General features: G+C 46.7%; 1 protein-coding gene and 1 pseudogene across 4 annotated transcripts; both read right to left on the bottom strand.

The window, feature by feature from the left end:
• Positions 1 to 917: 917 nt before the first annotated feature.
• On the bottom strand, positions 918 to 4,138 carry LOC136472825 (uncharacterized). 4 transcript variants are annotated; one of them, XR_010762438.1, is made up of 5 exons: positions 3,408 to 4,138; positions 2,865 to 2,930; positions 2,671 to 2,774; positions 1,627 to 1,698; positions 918 to 1,502 (listed from the first exon to the last, which is right to left on the bottom strand). XR_010762438.1 is itself a non-coding variant. In XM_066470527.1 (4 exons), the coding sequence occupies exons 1-3, from the start codon at positions 4,047 to 4,049 to the stop codon at positions 2,715 to 2,717; spliced, it is 768 nt and encodes a 255-aa protein (XP_066326624.1). In that variant the 5' UTR covers positions 4,050 to 4,138; the 3' UTR covers positions 918 to 1,502; positions 2,671 to 2,714. The 4 variants fall into 4 exon arrangements, 2 of the variants coding, with proteins under 2 accessions (XP_066326624.1, XP_066326625.1); XM_066470527.1 differs by lacking the exon at positions 1,627 to 1,698; XR_010762439.1 differs by lacking the exons at positions 918 to 1,502; positions 1,627 to 1,698 and adding an exon at positions 1,710 to 2,102 and having other exon boundaries at positions 2,219 to 2,774.
• Positions 4,139 to 5,316: 1,178 nt separating this feature from the next.
• Positions 5,317 to 13,425, bottom strand: LOC136476870 (probable lipoxygenase 8, chloroplastic; annotated as a pseudogene).
• Positions 13,426 to 16,936: the final 3,511 nt, after the last annotated feature.

Below are 16,936 nucleotides of genomic sequence, written 5' to 3'. Positions count from 1 at the left end.
AGCCAAAGTTAATTTTCTTATTATTAAATACAACAGCTGAGGTTGAAGAAAAATACCCAATTTTACAGACTGGAACATTGAATTTGCTGACAGTAAAACATTATGGAGCAGGAAAAACAGTGAGGATTTAGGAACAATGTTCAGTTATGTAAACCATTGACCACAAAAGAATATAAAAAATCGATATCGTTGTCTACTTAGCCAAATAAAAAAAAACAAAAAACAAAAAACAAAACAACTCGACCTGTGAGGGTAAGACAGCCCTGGGCATATTGCATTAAGTGCTTGTTTAGTTCCCAACCAAATTCCCAAAAAGTGCTACAGTAGCTATCACATCGAATCTTGCGATACGTATATGGAGCATTAAATGTAGACGAAAAAAAACTAATTGCACAGTTTGGTTGGAAATTGCGAGACGAACGTTTTGAGCCTAATTAGTCTATGATTGAACACTAATTGCCAAATAAAAACGAAAGTGCTACAGTAGCCAAATCCCCAAATTTCGCGAACTAAACACAGCCTAAGAAGACCTCACGCAGGTCTAGAAGACCCCTCAATCCCTGCCCCACCCATACACAACGCACTGTAGCCCATGAGAGAACAACAACGACCATGGTTGAATCAACTTACTTACCTACCAACTCAGCTAGAGGCCCTTTCACACTTAGCCAAATCAAACAGACAAAACAACGAATAACAAGCAAGAACACAAGCAAGCAAATAACTGCAAACATCCATGAGACTGAAATCCAGCTATTAGTGTAACTGTTTTATTTTCTACATAAAGCATCAAGACTGGAATTGCACGAAAGAGAATGTCTTGGAAAATTTGATGCATGTATCTCCTTTTAGGTCCAATCACTATTTTTCATGGCATTCCTTCTCTTTTATTTCCAAAGACGGTACAAGTTGAAAATGTTGCTGTTGGAGAACTGTCTAATTCAAAGAGCAAACAGATGAGGAACATACATCAAAGAAGACCAATTGAATTGCCAGGGTCCAAAGAGACAATGATGAAGTTAGGGACAATAGGAAATAAGAACCGGCGTCATGCTAAATAATGCTGCAGCATATGGTATTATGGTACCTTCTATGATGTTCAACAGTGATCATGTCCCTTTCCAGGCATTTCTTCAGCAATGATGGATCCTTAGACGACACGATACTGACAGCAATGTACAGATATTCCATTCCAGCATTGCACGGTGGAAGTTTCATAAAATAGACTTCGACTTTTCCAACTACAAAATCGAGCAGATGTCCACAAATATAGCCCCCTCTCTCACTCAGTTGGAAAGCAGATACAAAAATGGCATCCGCTTATCACAGGTCAAAATCACAGTTTGCTTGTTCACCACTGGCAACATTTCTCTTCTGGCTCTTAAGAGCCTTTGTGCCTTGATGAGGGACTCCGAAGATGTAGCTACGCTCCAGTTTTTCTGCATAGCATATCATATGCACACGCTCCTTGTGGCTTTCCATTCCACTCCCATCTTTCCAAACTGACGAAGAAAAAATACACTTCAGTTTTCATATTGAGATATTTATCACTGCAACAAGCTTCTCAAGCTGGTGGGGCAGCACCAACAGAAATGTCCCTAAGGAAATGCGAAAGGGTCCCAATACCTTTTTTTTTTTGAGAAGTCCCAATACCCTAATCATCCTAGTGACTTGAGAAGTCTAGAAGCACCAAAACACCTGCATGTTTGAGGGAGCCATGCCAATTATTCAGACACTCTGTTGTAAACCTAGTCAACGAGTACAGTTTGTGGTGCTTGGTTGGTGCTTCCACACTCCATGAACTCACTCGCTCACACCTGACACTTAATCGGGTGGTGGATGGTGTTTTCTTTTTTCAACAACAGAAGCTTTATTAATTTCAAGATCGTTACATCGAGTTGATATAACGAGCTTCAAACACTCCAGGATACACATAGTATCACAAAAAGATTTAAAAAGTTTAGATTTAGATACACTAATAGTACTCGATTTGTAGACTAGACTGCCATCCATGTGCCCTTGTGGTGGATGGCGTTTTCTGATCGTTTTGGCCTGTTTAGTTCCATGTACAAGCTGTGTATCCACAAGGAGATGCGAAAAGCCTGCGAAACAGAACGTGTTAGACGTGCGTTTCCCAGACGCCCTTCAGCACCGAGGCCAAATGTTTATTGGACAACGCATGCGAATCGACATGTTATGGCAGGGAGACTTGGAAGACCTTTGTATTGTGATGCTTTTATAACCCTGTTTGCTAGATGGGTTGCCGTTTTAGCCAATTGGCCTCCTCCTCTGTACTTTTTTCCTCTCTAAATAAAATGACACGCAGCTCTCCTGTTTTACTCGAGAAAAAATATTGAGATATTGCACAAGTAGCAATTAATAGTGAATTGCATGGCATCACTCTAGAGGATATGCCTTCCAGCACTTTCAGGGCAACAATTCTGTTTTGTGTCAACTTAAGGTCTCATCACTCCGATATAAAATAGCAAGAAACTATTTAATTAGAAGTATAAAAGTAGCCAATACGGCCAAAAAAACAAGCTATTCTAGTGCTTATTGTGTCTGTATGATAAGGACAAGAGCACAAAGCTTGTGATGCTCCAATGTATTGCGAATCCAATGTACACCAATCATGACCGAACTTCATTGCAGTGAATATAGAACCATCACCTGTTTGTATCAAAGACAATTCTTTGTCACCTTCACACAACAAATCAATGGTCATCCTCATCAGGGCCGGGGCATTCCTTTGCCAGCGCTTCTGGTGATTCATACTGAACAAAGGAGGAAAAGGCATCCAGTTTAAAAGGTATGGAAGATGCTGTATCAAAAAAAGTTTACTGAGTTTCCCGAACAAAGCTCACCTTGCATCCACAATAAAGGCAATACTGGTACTGGTCACGCAACTTAGACAGTATGTTCTGCAAATCCTACAACACAAAACATGGCATGTTAATCTCTTCCTCTTTGGCAACACCAGCACAGTTAGTAAAGTTCAGAATTCACAATCCATATCCATGCAACTCCTCACTGCCTTCACACCACATGGATATGAAAAGGCAGGCATACTATTATCAGGCACCCATAAGCATTTATGCTTGGTCTTTTTGAAGCCAAAAAAAGAAAAGAAAAAACAAGGTCGAATTATTATTATTTTTTGTATCCGAAACATGGTTTTGACGAGTCGACGACAGTGGTGACAAAATGGCTAAACAGTCATATACCTGATTTGATACCATGATCAGTTTTGTGTTAACTCCACTACATTCTCGGGAATCCCATAAAAATTCTACAGACTTCACTAAGATCGAGTTCTGTAAATCATAATGCATAGCACAATCACATTGGGCCTGTGATCCTAAATAATGTGACCAACATATAACAAGGAAAAGTGTAAAATTGACTACCTCTTCAGTGATCACCTCCTCTTCCTCCTCTGCCCCTTTCTCCTTCTCCACCCCCTCCGGTGCCGGTGGCTCCACCTCCCGGTTCTCCAGCTGCGCGAGCGCCCTCTCGGCCTTGCGGTAGTCCCAAACCACCCTCCTGCCCTTCCACTGCGTGCTCTTCCGCGCCCTTAGCTCTACCGCCATCTCCTCCTGCTGCCTCCGCTCCCGCTCCACCACCTCCCGCGACTTCTCCACCGGCGCAAGCGCCGTCGCCGGCGCCAACGCGGGCTCCTCCGCCCCGAGCCCCGCCCGCGAGCGGCGGATCTCGATGCCGACCGGCTCGGCGGCGGCGCCGCGGGACTCGGGATCGTACCCCATCTGCTTCAGCATCCTGAACCCTACGTTGCTCTCCGGGATGGCTTCCGCGAGCCCCGCCATCGTGCGGGCATCCTCTTCCCGCTGCTTCCGCTCGCGCTCCTGCCGCCGCCGCTCCTGCCACGGCACACCCTTCCCGCGCTTCGCCCGCGTCTGCGCCTGCGCCTGCGCCTGCGTGGATGGCTGCTTCCGGCGCCCGAGATTCTTCGGCGGGGAAGAGGAGGACGGACTCGGCGGAAGGAAGCGGGAGAGGTCGCCCATGTAGTCCTCGTCGGCGTCCGGCTCCATGGCGCGCGCCGAGCGTCAGTGGTCGGGGTCGGAGAGGAGGGAGACGGGCCGTGGAAACCGTGTGTGGAGGTTGGTCGCCGACGAGGGGTAGCGGGCTTTGGTCAAGTCGGTTTCACAGAGTAATGGGCTGGGCTTTAGTTTTTATTAGGCCTTTGGAACACACCGAGTGTTCTTGCCAATTTTAGCGCTTCACTCGCAGTGCCAACGAAAGGAAATTTGAATGTGAGCGGGAATGCGTTTTTTTACCTCACATATATGTAGTTCTTTACTTGTCAGACTATTATGAAAATTTTAATATCAAAGGAGTTGTGCATCTCCTGCTCCCTTTCTGGCAATGAAGGTTTAAGCTTTACCCACAGAATTTTTACAATATCAATGACTGGTCGTTATTGACAATGGGCCTGTTTGGTACAGCTTATAAGCTGCTTATGGCCAAAATAAGCTGAAATCAACAGCCAAACGTTACGTTTTTCAGCGGCTTATTCTGGCCACGCTTATTCCCACAGCTCCCATTTGTACTAAAAAACAGAAGCTGGATCAAACCAGCTTATTTTGACCGCCGCTTTTACTCTATTTGTGCAGCTTATCTCGGCCCAGATAAGCTGTACTAAACAGGGCCAATGATGTTTGAAGATTTATTTTACAATACCAATGGTTTACCTATCATTGTTCAAAAGGTTTTAGTCAGGCATCCAAAACGAGGGACGCGTCAAATATGTGGAGTTGTGGACAACGTTGTGACCGAATTTACTGTATCCTAACTCCTAAGATATATGCATAGTGAGTTCATCATCCGGTAGCACGGATACTACTGTATCCTAAGATATTGTGATAGTTTTATAGTAAATATGTATGGTGCTCGAGTGTTTTTTTTTTTTTTGCCTCTCAACACTCGATCTCTCTCCCTCTCATTTTTCTCCAAATCTGGTCTCTCCCCCCTCTTCTTCTCTAAATCCGGTGGGCACAAAATGGGGTTCGGGGGGAGGTAGGTTGGCCAGGCGATGGGAACAGCGGTTGGGCGGTAGGAGCCCTGGCGGCGATGGATGAGACCGGCCGGGGGCACCATGGGCGGAGCTCGCCGCGGCCGTGCTAGGGTTTCATCGGAGCTCCGTGGCCGTGCTAGGGTGAGGAGGAAGTTGAATAGTGAAGCAAAGAAATCGAGTGTGGGAACACTCGAGCAAGAGTAGACAGACTCTTATTTTAAGGGGTTTATAAAATATTAGAATGTTTAATAGAAATGTAAAAAATTAGCGTCCGGGTCGATCTATAAGACTGGCTCTCTCTTTTTCCTCCAAAACTTTGTAATAATGGGCTGTGTACATCTATGGATGTAGAGGCCGGATATTGTTTTATCCATTATCTAAAAAAAATATACAACCGACTGAAGTAAATAAGTTTGCATCCCTGCTATTACAGTTACAATGACAATGACGAAGAATTAATTCCACTAGACACCGTACGGAGGTAAAATAAAGTCAAGGATTATCAGATGGACGTGCTGTTAGGGATGCCCATCCCTGTGACACCGGGCTGAGAGAAGGGCTTCATGAGCTGGTACGGCACAATGCCGGCGCCGCACCGGTTCTTGAGCCTCCGGTCCTTGTTCTTCCCGTCGATGATGTCCTCGATCTCCTTGAGCCGCGCGTTGAACTTCCCGTACGCCGCCTGCACCGTGGCGTCGTCGTTCCACGGCGCGGTCTCCATCCCGCCGAGGTACTCCTCGTCGGGGGAGTGCGTGGACAGCAGGTCCAACACGGCCATCACCAGCGTCGCCTGCACCTGCGACGGGAAGCACTCCCGGAGCGCCTGGTCCGGGTTGTCCAGGAACGCCGCGAGCGCGGCGGCGTCGACGGGCTCCTCCACCGGCATGTTGGTGCGCGCGATGGACGGCCGGTTGGGGAAGTAGCCGGCGAAGTCGTACTGCCCGAAGTTGACGGCGGCGTGGTGCGCCGAGGCGACCCAGATGATGGTGGTCAGCGCGTGCGCCAGGCTCGCCGGCGAGTCCAGCGCCGGCCACCCTGGCGCGTCCTTCTTGTCGCCGTGCCCCACGGTGCGCACGTCCGTCCAGAACGCCTGCAGCTCCGCGTCGCCGGCGATGGTGCCGGCGTCGGGGTAGAACCTGGCGACGTACGACGTCACCCAGCCCTTGATGGCGTCCCAGACGAGCAGGCCGTCGTTGGCGAACGGGTAGTCCGGGACCGTGAGCCTGAGCCCGTGCTCCGCGCTGGGGTCCTCCACGGCCATCCCCCTGCGGACGAGGTCGGCAGGGAGCGCCTCCGTGTCGAAGCGCCAGAGCTTGTCGTACGCGACGGAGCTGAGCTCCATGGCGTACCTCTGCGGCGAGAAGGAGAGCTCGATGATGCCGCCAGCGTTGATGAGCGCCGACCGCGCCAGCGCGTTGATCCGCATGGTGTAGCGGAAGTGCGGGTGCAGCAGCTGGTACACCGGGTGCATCTCGCTCAGCTGCCGGTTGGCCGCGATGATGTAGGGCTCCACGGCGCAGTGCGTGCGCAGCCAGTGGGAGACGAGCTCGTGGTGGCCCGAGTCGTGTGCGCGCACGTGCGACTTGGCCATCCGCCACAGCCACGACTCGGTGGTGTCCGTGGACGAGGTGAAGACGCGGCGCCACTGCGGCTGCGTCGGCGACGCCGGCCGCGTCAGCTCGATGGCCAGCAGCCGCAGCGTGCCGTCGTCGCAGAGGAAGAAGACGGTGCGCGAGCCGTACATGGTGGTGTTCGCCTGGGCACGGATCTTGTGCACGTACGGCAGGAACAGGTCGTGGTAGTCCAGCATGAAAAGCCGCTTCTGCGACACCGCCTCCGCCACCGTCATCACCGGCCCCATCTGCCGCTCCAGTACCTCCGCCGTGATCGCCGACTCCGCCGGCCCGTACACCGCCGGGTCCAGCTTGCTCTTCAGAGGGAACTCCTGCAACATTCGTATTTTCGGCATTGTGCAGGCATCAGACACGGATCATCATCAAAATAAAAAAAAAAAGTTGTCTTGGACATGGAGATCGACTTACTCTGACGAGCTCGATCGCGTACGGGTTCATCCCGGCAAGCGTCTCCCTCGCGAACTCCTCGTCCCTCAGCCATGCAAACTTGTCCTCTGCATGCAACAAGCAGTCGGTGATCAATGAATTTGAATTTTCATGTTGCAAACAAATGTGAACTGCTGAATCTTTCATAGAATTCTTATGTGCTGAGTGAATGAAATTGAAAAGGCTAGAGCGGCGAGGTGTATGCGTACTCTGGACATTGGCGGGCGTGTCGAAGAGGAGGACTTGGTCGCCGGGGCCGTCACGGAGGATCTGGAGCAGCCGCGGCACGGCGCTGCGGAGGAAGCCCAGCTGCTCGGCCTTGGGCAGCTCGACGCCGTCCTCGAACAGCTTGTCGATGACGAAGAAGGACGGGAATCCGAGGTCGGGGTCGATGAGCGTGGACTGCACGGCCGGCACGGCGGCGTGGAGCACGGACCGCAGCGTGGTTACCGAGAACTGCAGGTTCTTCACCTCCGAGAACGCCTCGTCCCTGGGCACGTAGTTGTCGCCGCTCCTCGTCTCCGTCTTGGGGTCCGTGGCCGACATCGGTCGGCCTGTGCGGCACCGCCGCGGGTAGGGGAACTGCGCGCTGCCGCCGAGGACGGGGCGCGCCTTCTTGCCGGCGTCGCTGTCGGGGTCGCCCAGGTCGTTGTACGTGTCGTAGTCGTAGATGCGGTCGGTGGGCTTCCTCTCGCCGCGACCGTCGCCGCGCTTCTGCTCCAGGTCCTTCTTCCGGTAGCTCCGGAGCCCAGCCGGCGTCTGGCCCGGCAGGTAAGGCTGCACGGCAAGAAATTTTCAGTTCAGTGGAGGCCAAGAAATTTTCGGTGCTGATATAATAATGCAAAATCATCGCTCTTGTTGGGCCGTGGTACTTGGATCGGCCATCGTTGCTGTTGTTTTGGACCATGGGCAGTTGACGAGTTTTCAACTAGTTCACCCATCCTCCTCCTCAAAAAAAAAAAAAGAAGGCTAGTTGGCCCATCCATTGTCTCATAATATTCTTTCCGTCCCTCCGTCCATAAGAAAATATTAATTTTTCTCAAAAGAATAAAAAATATTATTATTTATGATACATAATTAGTATTATTAGATAAACCACGAAATATATTTTATAATAAATTTATTTAAAGATACAAATATTACTAATATTTTCTATAAATCTAGTTAAACTTAAAAAAGTTTGACTATCACAAACTCTAGGAAATCTCTTTTTGAGACAGAGGGAGTACAAGTATATGTTTACAAACGGTATGATTTCAAAGTTATTGACACTTTTAGTTTTTTATTTAAAATTAAACAAATCTTGTTATTTAACTTGATGATGGAATACTTAAATTACATACTCCCTCTGTCCCAAAAAGAATGACGTTATGGGATTCATGTCGGTCAGAATTTATTAAATTTGACTAAATTTTTAGAAAATATTAGCAATATATATATTTCTAAATAATTATATTATAAAAATATATTATGTGATTCATCTAACGATGCTAATTATATATGATAAATATCAATACTTTTTATATATATATTAGGTCAAAGTTTAAAACATTTGACTTATCAGGAAGCGTTAACGACATTAATTATAGGACGGAGGGAGTACTAGTTAGGCCAGTCTCAATGGGGATTTCATAGAGTTTCATGGGCATTAAATATGCTGACATGGCACTGTCTTGATGAAGAAAGAGAAGATAAAAGTTTCATGGGAGTATGGGATGAAACTCTTCTGCACTGTTTCAAAAATATAGGTGTGTTGGAAACTAGGAGATAAAACCCCCACTGAAACTGGCCTTATCATGAAACTCTTCTGCACTGTTTCCAAAATATGGGTGTGTTGAAAACTAGGAGATAAAACCCCCACTGAGACTGGCCTTATCAAACCCTGCCGAATAGACTGACTACTCATCGTTTTAAAATTTAGATTGCTGTGCTGATAAATGCGAATTGAGTCATTGACATCGAACCCCCTCAATCCCGGATTAATTAATACCTAGCTATCTTATACTCCACCCTAAAACTAGCGGTCGTTTCTTGACGAATGGACACCGTGTGCCAATTTTATATTGATAAAAAAATAACACAAGAGATCTAGAGACCATGCATGCACTAGAAAGCTTGACTTGTGATGCAGATGACGGTCTATAGTTTGAACAAGATGGTTTGATGGTCACATGGCTGAATAGCCTAAACCTACTTGTCAAGCTCATGTGATTTAAGTCGTTGGAGTACGGGTAAAGTACACAGTTTAATTATTTGGTAATTAATCCCGGACGACCGATCACAGTACCTTGTTAGCGAAGAAGACGCGCTTCCCGTTCCCGTTGGCGTCGGCGGACTTGGGCTCCACCCACGACTTGCACCGGATGGCCAGGAGCGGCGCGGCGCGGGCACCGTCGTCGTCGGCGTCGTTGCTGTCGGAGTCGGAGCCGGAGCCGGCCGCCGCTACCGAGGAGTAGAGGTTTACGTCCTCGAGGAACATCTCGGTGTGGTGCTCGTTGGTGACCAGCACGGCGCCGACGTCACCGAAGCCCGGCGGCACGTCGAAGTCGGCCTCGTAGGTCACCACGTCGGCGTCGTTGTCCGCCACCTTGTGGGCGTAGCTCTGGAGCCTGGGTTTCTCCTGCCCCGTCTCTGCTTATTCCATCATTTTCAAGAGAAATTAAGCAGCGCGGTTAATATTTACTGCTAGCTTATTGTTTCACACGATAATAGCAGATGATATTAGTTTAGTTTACAGCTGCTAGTATTGTACGTATAGCTAGCATGCAGGAGCGCGTACGTTGCTTACTTTGGTGTGGATGATGAACACGGAAAAGGCTAATAACAGGTATTTAATTTGTGTTTGACATTTTGCAACCACACTAGCCGGCGATTTTATGAACGCTATTTATAAATGTAGGATTCAGTTGACAGCGAGGCATGCATGCACGCCACATCACTTCCTTGTGCTTGTGCACACACTACTAGAGAAACGGGTTTTAGTCCTGGTTGGGAAGGCCCTCTAGTCCCGGTTTTCCCAACCGGGATTAAATTCCCGGGACTAAAGGTGTGGCCTTTAGTCCCGGGTCTGAGAACCGGGACTAAAGGTCACCCACGGAAGAAAAAAAATAAAGGAAATCCTCGAGGCCTCGCTTGCTCTACGTGAGATTCGAACCCAACATCTCTCTCCTCGTGCGTAGGTACATTACCAACTCAACTGCACACCACTTGTGACAGAGTCATGTGTGCTCTCCTTTTGAATCGACTCGTGGGAGACCTTTAGTCCCGGGTAAAATACCTTTAGTCCCGGTTGAAGACACCAACCGGGACTAAAAGGTCACCCTTTAGTCCCGGTTGGTGTTACCAACCGAGACTAAAAGTTGGTGAACTTTTACTCCGGGTTGGTGACACCAACCGGGACTAAAGATGACTTTTAGTTCCAGTTGGTATTACGAACCGGGACTAAAAGTCCTTTAGTCCCGAACGCAAAAAATATCGAGACTAAAGGCTAAAATCGAAGTTGGTGAAATGTCCGTTTTCTAGTAGTGACACATATATAGCACGTGCTTAAACCTATAGCATATATATATTAGTACATAAATCATGCATAAAATGTAGTTTTACACACGGCAGCATCTCAAAATTGAAAACAGTTAGGAAATAAAGTAGCTCAACTTGATCGAGTAGCAATTAAAATGTAGCCGGATCGACGTGGTGTCTTAACATCCACACACACCGTTACGACGTATCACGCACGTCGTAGATAAGACCGTACGTAGATATCGACGACGTGATGAGCAGCTTCGTTCGAATTCGTGTGCTGGCGGCCTGGCGCTAGGATCGTGATCAGACGTATAGTACTTACGGGTACGTGGTGTAGTGACGAGAACAATGGACAATGGTAGCTACGTCTCCACCAAAGGCAAAAAGCAAAACGACGGTGAATTGAAGCAGCTAGAGCTAGCTCTGAGAGTGAGAGTGAGAGCTACGACGACCCAGTCCCAGAGAGAGACGCGTACTGGCTTCTCTCCCGCCAAAAGCCAAAAACGAAAAAGACTGCTGAAGTAGTGCAGCAGATCAGAACATATGAAACTAATTAAAGTTCCCATGTTAGTACGTCGTCACCACACCACTCCCTGTGACGTGCGCGATCGAATATGCAAACAATATATCGTGCGGCGGCATTCCTTCAGCCCTCCCGTACGTCAGTTTCCACAGCAAGTTTTCATGTATGGCCGTATGGGCGGCCAAACGTAAATATGTACTAAACCCATTTTAAATTATAGTTCGTTTGACTTTTTTAATCCTAAATTTGACTATTTGTCTTATTAAAAAATTTATGCTAAATATCACTTTTTTTTGTTGTGGCTTGCTTTATTAACAAAAGTTCTTCAAGAATGAATTAAATTTGACTATATCTGTATAAATTTTTTTGAATAAGACGAACGGTCAAATTTTGGGGTCAAAAAGTCAAACAACTATAATTTAGAACGGAGGGAGTAGTAAATAAAACCAGTTTCAGCAAAGGACTGAAATGCACTAGCTAGAATAGTGCTTCTATGTCGCTATATATACAAGTAGGGCGACTTGTGCAGTAGGTACCAAAAAGTTTGAACGCCCTGTTCAACTCTCGTACTGTTGGACCGGAAGCGACACTGCAAACGTGCTACACGAATTATATGCACATGTGTGGTATCTGATCTGGCATCCTACAACGAGCTAAGCTTTGGCCGCCAGCCGCCATATATGTGTGCGCGATTCAGACACCATGTTCACTTGGCTGATAAGCCATGGCTAAAAGTATGGTTGGCTGATTTGTTGTGAGAGGAAAATACCTGTTCGTTTACTGAAAAAGTACGGATTACAAGGGCAAGTGAACAGGGCGAGAGACCGTTGCATGTCACTGTTAGTTCTACAATATTATCTTGATCTGTGTTCGGTTGTGTACATGCATTCGCATCATCCAACGATCGATCGATGGACATGCATATATGCATATGTGATGAAGCAGGCAGTTGCATAGAGCAGTGGTTCGTCGGTCAGTTCCAGGCAATTGGAATGGATCCATTTTTCGTCGTTGCAGCGGGCAGCGCCAAGTTTTTCCTCGCCATGGAATGGACCAGTTCAAAGTACGCACTTGCTAACGCAATGCTTGATAACTTTCCAACAAGCAAGTGCGTGGTTCTCTTTTTTTTTCCTCGTCAAATTCCCCTTTTCTCATCAAAACTTTTCAAAGTGAAAATGAAATGACATGGGTACTAAAATAGCGACATGCGGCGATGCGTGTCAAATCTATCTTTGACCGACGACGATGAGGTACAACTAGTAGTAGTACCATGTATGCAAAGCGTCAATTAATATTGTTTTATTTATGCATACACTCTCTAATTAAGCTATTATATACTACTAGAAGAACTAATTAATACGTTCATTAATTAGGAGTCATTATTCTTTATTAATTATGATTTGCCTAAGTCTTCTCTTGCTAGCTAGATTCGTCCTATATATATTTGTAAAAAAGGCAGCTTTGAGAAATTAAATATAAATGACTTCCAATCTTAGGTATTGTTGATTTATTGCTAGTTGAGTAGTAGTAACTAGTACATGTGCATAAAATAAATACTACATGTGCATGTATGCTCGTTCATGATTGGCCGTCGAGTGATTTCATTTCCAACCCGATATATCGATATGGAAATAATGGAATATATAACATGAATTAAAAAAAACAATAGGATTGGAGTAGTAGCTAGAGAGCGAGCGATCGAGCGAGATAATAGAGAGAGTAGTCTGCTCGATCACGTACTTGCGTCGAGCTGGGAGCTGACGAGCTCGAGGTAGAGCGACCTGCCGATGAGGTCCTTGACGTCGTCGATGGCCCTGGACGGCCTCAAACTGTTCAGGAACCCGCCGACGGTGACCTTGATCGTCGCCACCGCCGTCACCCGCACCGCCGCTGCCGCCATGGCCGACGACGCTGCAGCGCTCGCGCTACTGCTGCTGCTCGGCGCCTCCGACGATGACGACGCCGCCACGCACCCTTTGGTCGTCTTCCTCTTGTTCCCTCTGTCCCGCGACCGGCGGAGCTGGACCACCGACGACGGGCGTCTCAGCGAGGAGGGAGAGGAGGAGGCGAGGGGGAAGAAGAGAGGCCCAGCTGGACCTCGTCCTGGTGTTGCTCTGCTACAGCTGCTGAAACAGCTCTGGCGTGCTGCGTAATGGCTTGAGATGCATAGCCATGCTGCAGCTGCAGGGTGTTTATATAATACGCGGCGAGACGTGAAGTCAAAGGATCGAAGGGCGAAGCTTTGGGCTTGCGTGTGTGCTTCTTCTAGCTTAGTGCTCTTTAATGGCGTGTGGGTGCCCGCCATATATATGCATGTGAAGAGCTGGATGGGGAGGACGTGGGCAGCTTCTTCGCTCACGGCGGAGACGAGGGGGCCGTCGTCGGATCTGACCTAGATTTTGTTTGAAAGCTATGCTGTGGATATGGCTGACGAGAACGTCGTTTTGCCTTAAGATTGTAGGAAAAGTTGTGGCACGGATATAGATCATTTATTGGGTGGCTAATACTAATAAGAAATTTTTTACAATAATTGAGGAAAAATTCGATGGCTGACATCGACCGAGAGCGGCCAATCCGATGGCAACAAAGGTAGGAGGCAACGGGAGGCAATGGGACGGAGGCAAGGGGAGGCGATTGCTGTGTCTATGATCGGTGGGCCATATGCACAAATATCGCCTTCCATTGCCTCCGCAAATGTGGGGATTAGGACTGGGCGGTAATTCTATTCTCGTAGTTTTTTTTTTTGATAAAGGGTAAAACGGTAACTCTATAAATGCAAAAATAATGTTTTGAGTAATATAGTTAGGATGGATAATACAATTAGTATAGTTAGTTAAATGAATATGTCGTTTACTTCTTCTAGGGTTCCACCGCCGCCGTCCTGTGAGCCGCCGCCGCCGTCGATGGGAGGAGGCCGGGCGCAGGGCAACGGGCCACCCCTACCCCTCGTTCCTCCTTGGCCATACTCCGCTCGGGCTCCGCCCTCGGCGTTCGTCCATGGTGGAGCAAGAGGAGGCAGGAGAGGATGGGGGCCATGAAACCTAGATCCAAGCGCGCCATGAGGAGGAGGCGCCGGCGCCGACACCGACGCTAGTGCTGGCGTGCTGCACACGACCAGGGGCAGGTTCGACACCGCCGCGGTGCTATCTGCGATGGGCAGGTTCGGCGTCACGCGCCTCGCGCTGGCGCCGCCAAGCGCCGCTGGCCATCGTGCACACCGCCGAGGAAGCGGACGCGGGCGCTGCCGCCCACGTGGCCACGCTCTTGGCGGTGAACTGCAGGCGGCGCGCCCCTCGCGGCTGACCTCATTGCGCGCTTCATCGCGCACTTTACCCGGCATAGGTGTTACCCAGGTTGGTTTCTCGCTGCTGCAAGTTCATGTCTTTTGATTCTTAGTTCAGATAATATCGTAACTACTAGAGTAGTTCATACAAATCACTTGCAATTGTGTGTTCATCATAGCATACAGTGCTTGTTTCCAATTGACAAAAGGGGTATGGTCTTACAGGATTGATGGTTTTCGTATACTAGGTTAGAAACTGTCAAGTATGCTCTCTTTAGTTAGTGAATTATTTATTGACAAATCTCATTTGCAGATATGAGCTTGAATTAAATGTTCTTGGACTTAGGTTTTTAGTTTGACACAGCCATCATGTGTAATTTTGAATTTTGAGTCTTATGTCGAGACAACATCTTTGGTGTGTTTCTTGTGGTGTTATTTCATGATTTGGGGTTCTCAGACAAGAATTAGCTTGCCTCTGAATATTGTAATTTTTTTTGCAGTCACATCAACACACCAGAACTAAACATTGGAAGCCAAAACTCCTTTCTTCCGAGAAGAAAACACTAGCTATTCTAGGAGACAGGAGTATTGACAGTGAGGACCCCTTGGAGCATGTAATTGACGGAACATCTAGCGAGGAGGAAGTATGGTAACATAAACACTTTATATTAGTCAGTTGTTCATTTGAAAATTGAGATACTCAAACATATTTTTCTTTTATCCTGGAATAGGATGCTACTCAAAACCACTTGAGTTTGGTGAACAAAGATGAGAACCAGCAAACTATGGCTGACCTATTCCAAGAAGTTTTCAATCCAACAAACATGGATGGTGCCATGAATTCAATGAGATCAACAGGGTATAATAGTCTTGAATTCTTGCCAAATCTTATTGAAATGACCATTTGCACTGGAATTCTGAGTATTTATTGGTCTTGCTCTGTGGCAGAGCTGGTAACTATGGAAGAATGCAACAGATTATGCAGATGGAGAAAGATTGGCATGCGGAGTTCTTGAGACGGTATAGCAGAGAGCAAGGTTATTCAGGTGGTGCTGTTAGTAGCAGTTGGTAGTTGGTACCACTTATATGCTTTGGATTAGGCATAGTATGTTTGTATACATGGATTTCAGAGATATTGACAGTTCAAATTCGTAGGTGATTTAAAGGGCACTACTGTTCAGATCATGTCAAGATCATTGGAAGGAAAGCTAACAGTCCTGCAGCTGCATGTTCCAGGAAAAGAGCAATGTCTGTGCTCCATGCCTCCATCTTCGAAAAACTCCTATCTACTCATGTGGCAGTAATCTTCTTAAATTAAATAATATTTTACTTCTCATGCTGCTAAGTTGAACAAACATTTTGGGAAAAAAATGTTTCAAGATGATTGTCTATCACTTTCTTATCCAGAACAGTATGCTCTTTAGAAAAGTAATGTCTGAATTGACCAATTATGCAATGCTACAAACTAAAATTGAAAGTTATTCTGCTACATCTAGATGACTAGACAAAAGGTATCCTTTGTTGTAGCCATTAGACAAATTTCTAATGAACTGACTCTTATGTGAACATAAACGATGTTTTACCAGCATTCTGCAGCAGTGATGTTCTCATGGAACTTATGTTCATGCAGGATACTGCTATAAGTAATGCCTCAGCAGACAGCACCATAGACGAAAGCAGAACTAGGAGGACCATTATCTTCAGTCCAAAGATATGTGACAATGTGGATCTTCTGGTTGGAAACATAATTCATATCTTCCCACCATGGTATTATTCTCTAATTCGTTTATGTGTTTTGTTTCCCTGCTTCTGTTGTATACTCCTTTTTTCTGTTCCAAAAGAGGCATATGTACCTAATGCTAGATTGAACTTTTACCAATTACCTTAAAAAAAGTCAACATCATGAATCAAAGTGGCAAGGATGAAAATGGTGCTAAATGATGTTATAGACTACTATAAGTAGAAGTGTTGTGCTCAAAGTTGAAGGGTCTGACTGACAACTTGAATGTCGAGGTAACCACGGTACTCTTTTAATTTAAAAATTTTACTATATAAACAGTGATCTTAAACCCTCTATTGTTAGGACTTTAAGGTACCAGATGATATGATTTGTATGCCACGTTGGTACTTCAACATGGCAGTGGACAACTACTGTGCACTGGTATATATAATTTTCGTACACTTTTTTGTGTAAGAACTCGTTGTGCTCAAATGATTCTTATTCGTGTAATCCCTACATGCAGTATTTGGCCATGAGATTTAAGGTTTTCAAATTGGAGGAGCTTTATTCTGATCTAGAGAAGTACGACATTCGAGCAGATTTGAGAGGCTTTGCAAGGTAGATCTATTAAGTTCCACAAATTCATGAGGGCTTTGACCTATAATGGGCACATATTCGACTCAGAGGTATACTACCTCAATCTTGCTCCTTGGAGTAAGCCATCAACTGACCTTGTAAAGATAGTCAGAGAAGATGACATGAACCAAATGGTGCGTGCTCATGCTGAACAGGGGAC

Source organism: Miscanthus floridulus, chromosome 8 (assembly GCF_019320115.1).
Source record: "Miscanthus floridulus cultivar M001 chromosome 8, ASM1932011v1, whole genome shotgun sequence".
In the NCBI taxonomy this organism is placed as follows: domain Eukaryota; kingdom Viridiplantae; phylum Streptophyta; class Magnoliopsida; order Poales; family Poaceae; genus Miscanthus; species Miscanthus floridulus.
The sequence above is the reverse complement of the archived record's forward strand: the minus strand, read 5'-3'. Positions and strand labels throughout refer to the sequence as shown.

What these genes read in the sequence shown, in the direction of transcription:
- LOC136472825 (XM_066470527.1), bottom strand. Translation starts at nt 4,049, where the DNA reads ATGGAGCCGGACGCCGACGAGGACTACATGGGCGACCTCTCCCGCTTC. An exon ending in AGGAGGTGATCACTGAAGAG is followed by an intron (nt 2,931 to 3,407) that starts GTAGTCAATTTT and finishes TTTGTGTTGTAG; the next exon opens with GATTTGCAGAACATACTGTC. An exon ending in GCCTTTATTGTGGATGCAAG is followed by an intron (nt 2,775 to 2,864) that starts GTGAGCTTTGTT and finishes TCCTTTGTTCAG; the next exon opens with TATGAATCACCAGAAGCGCT.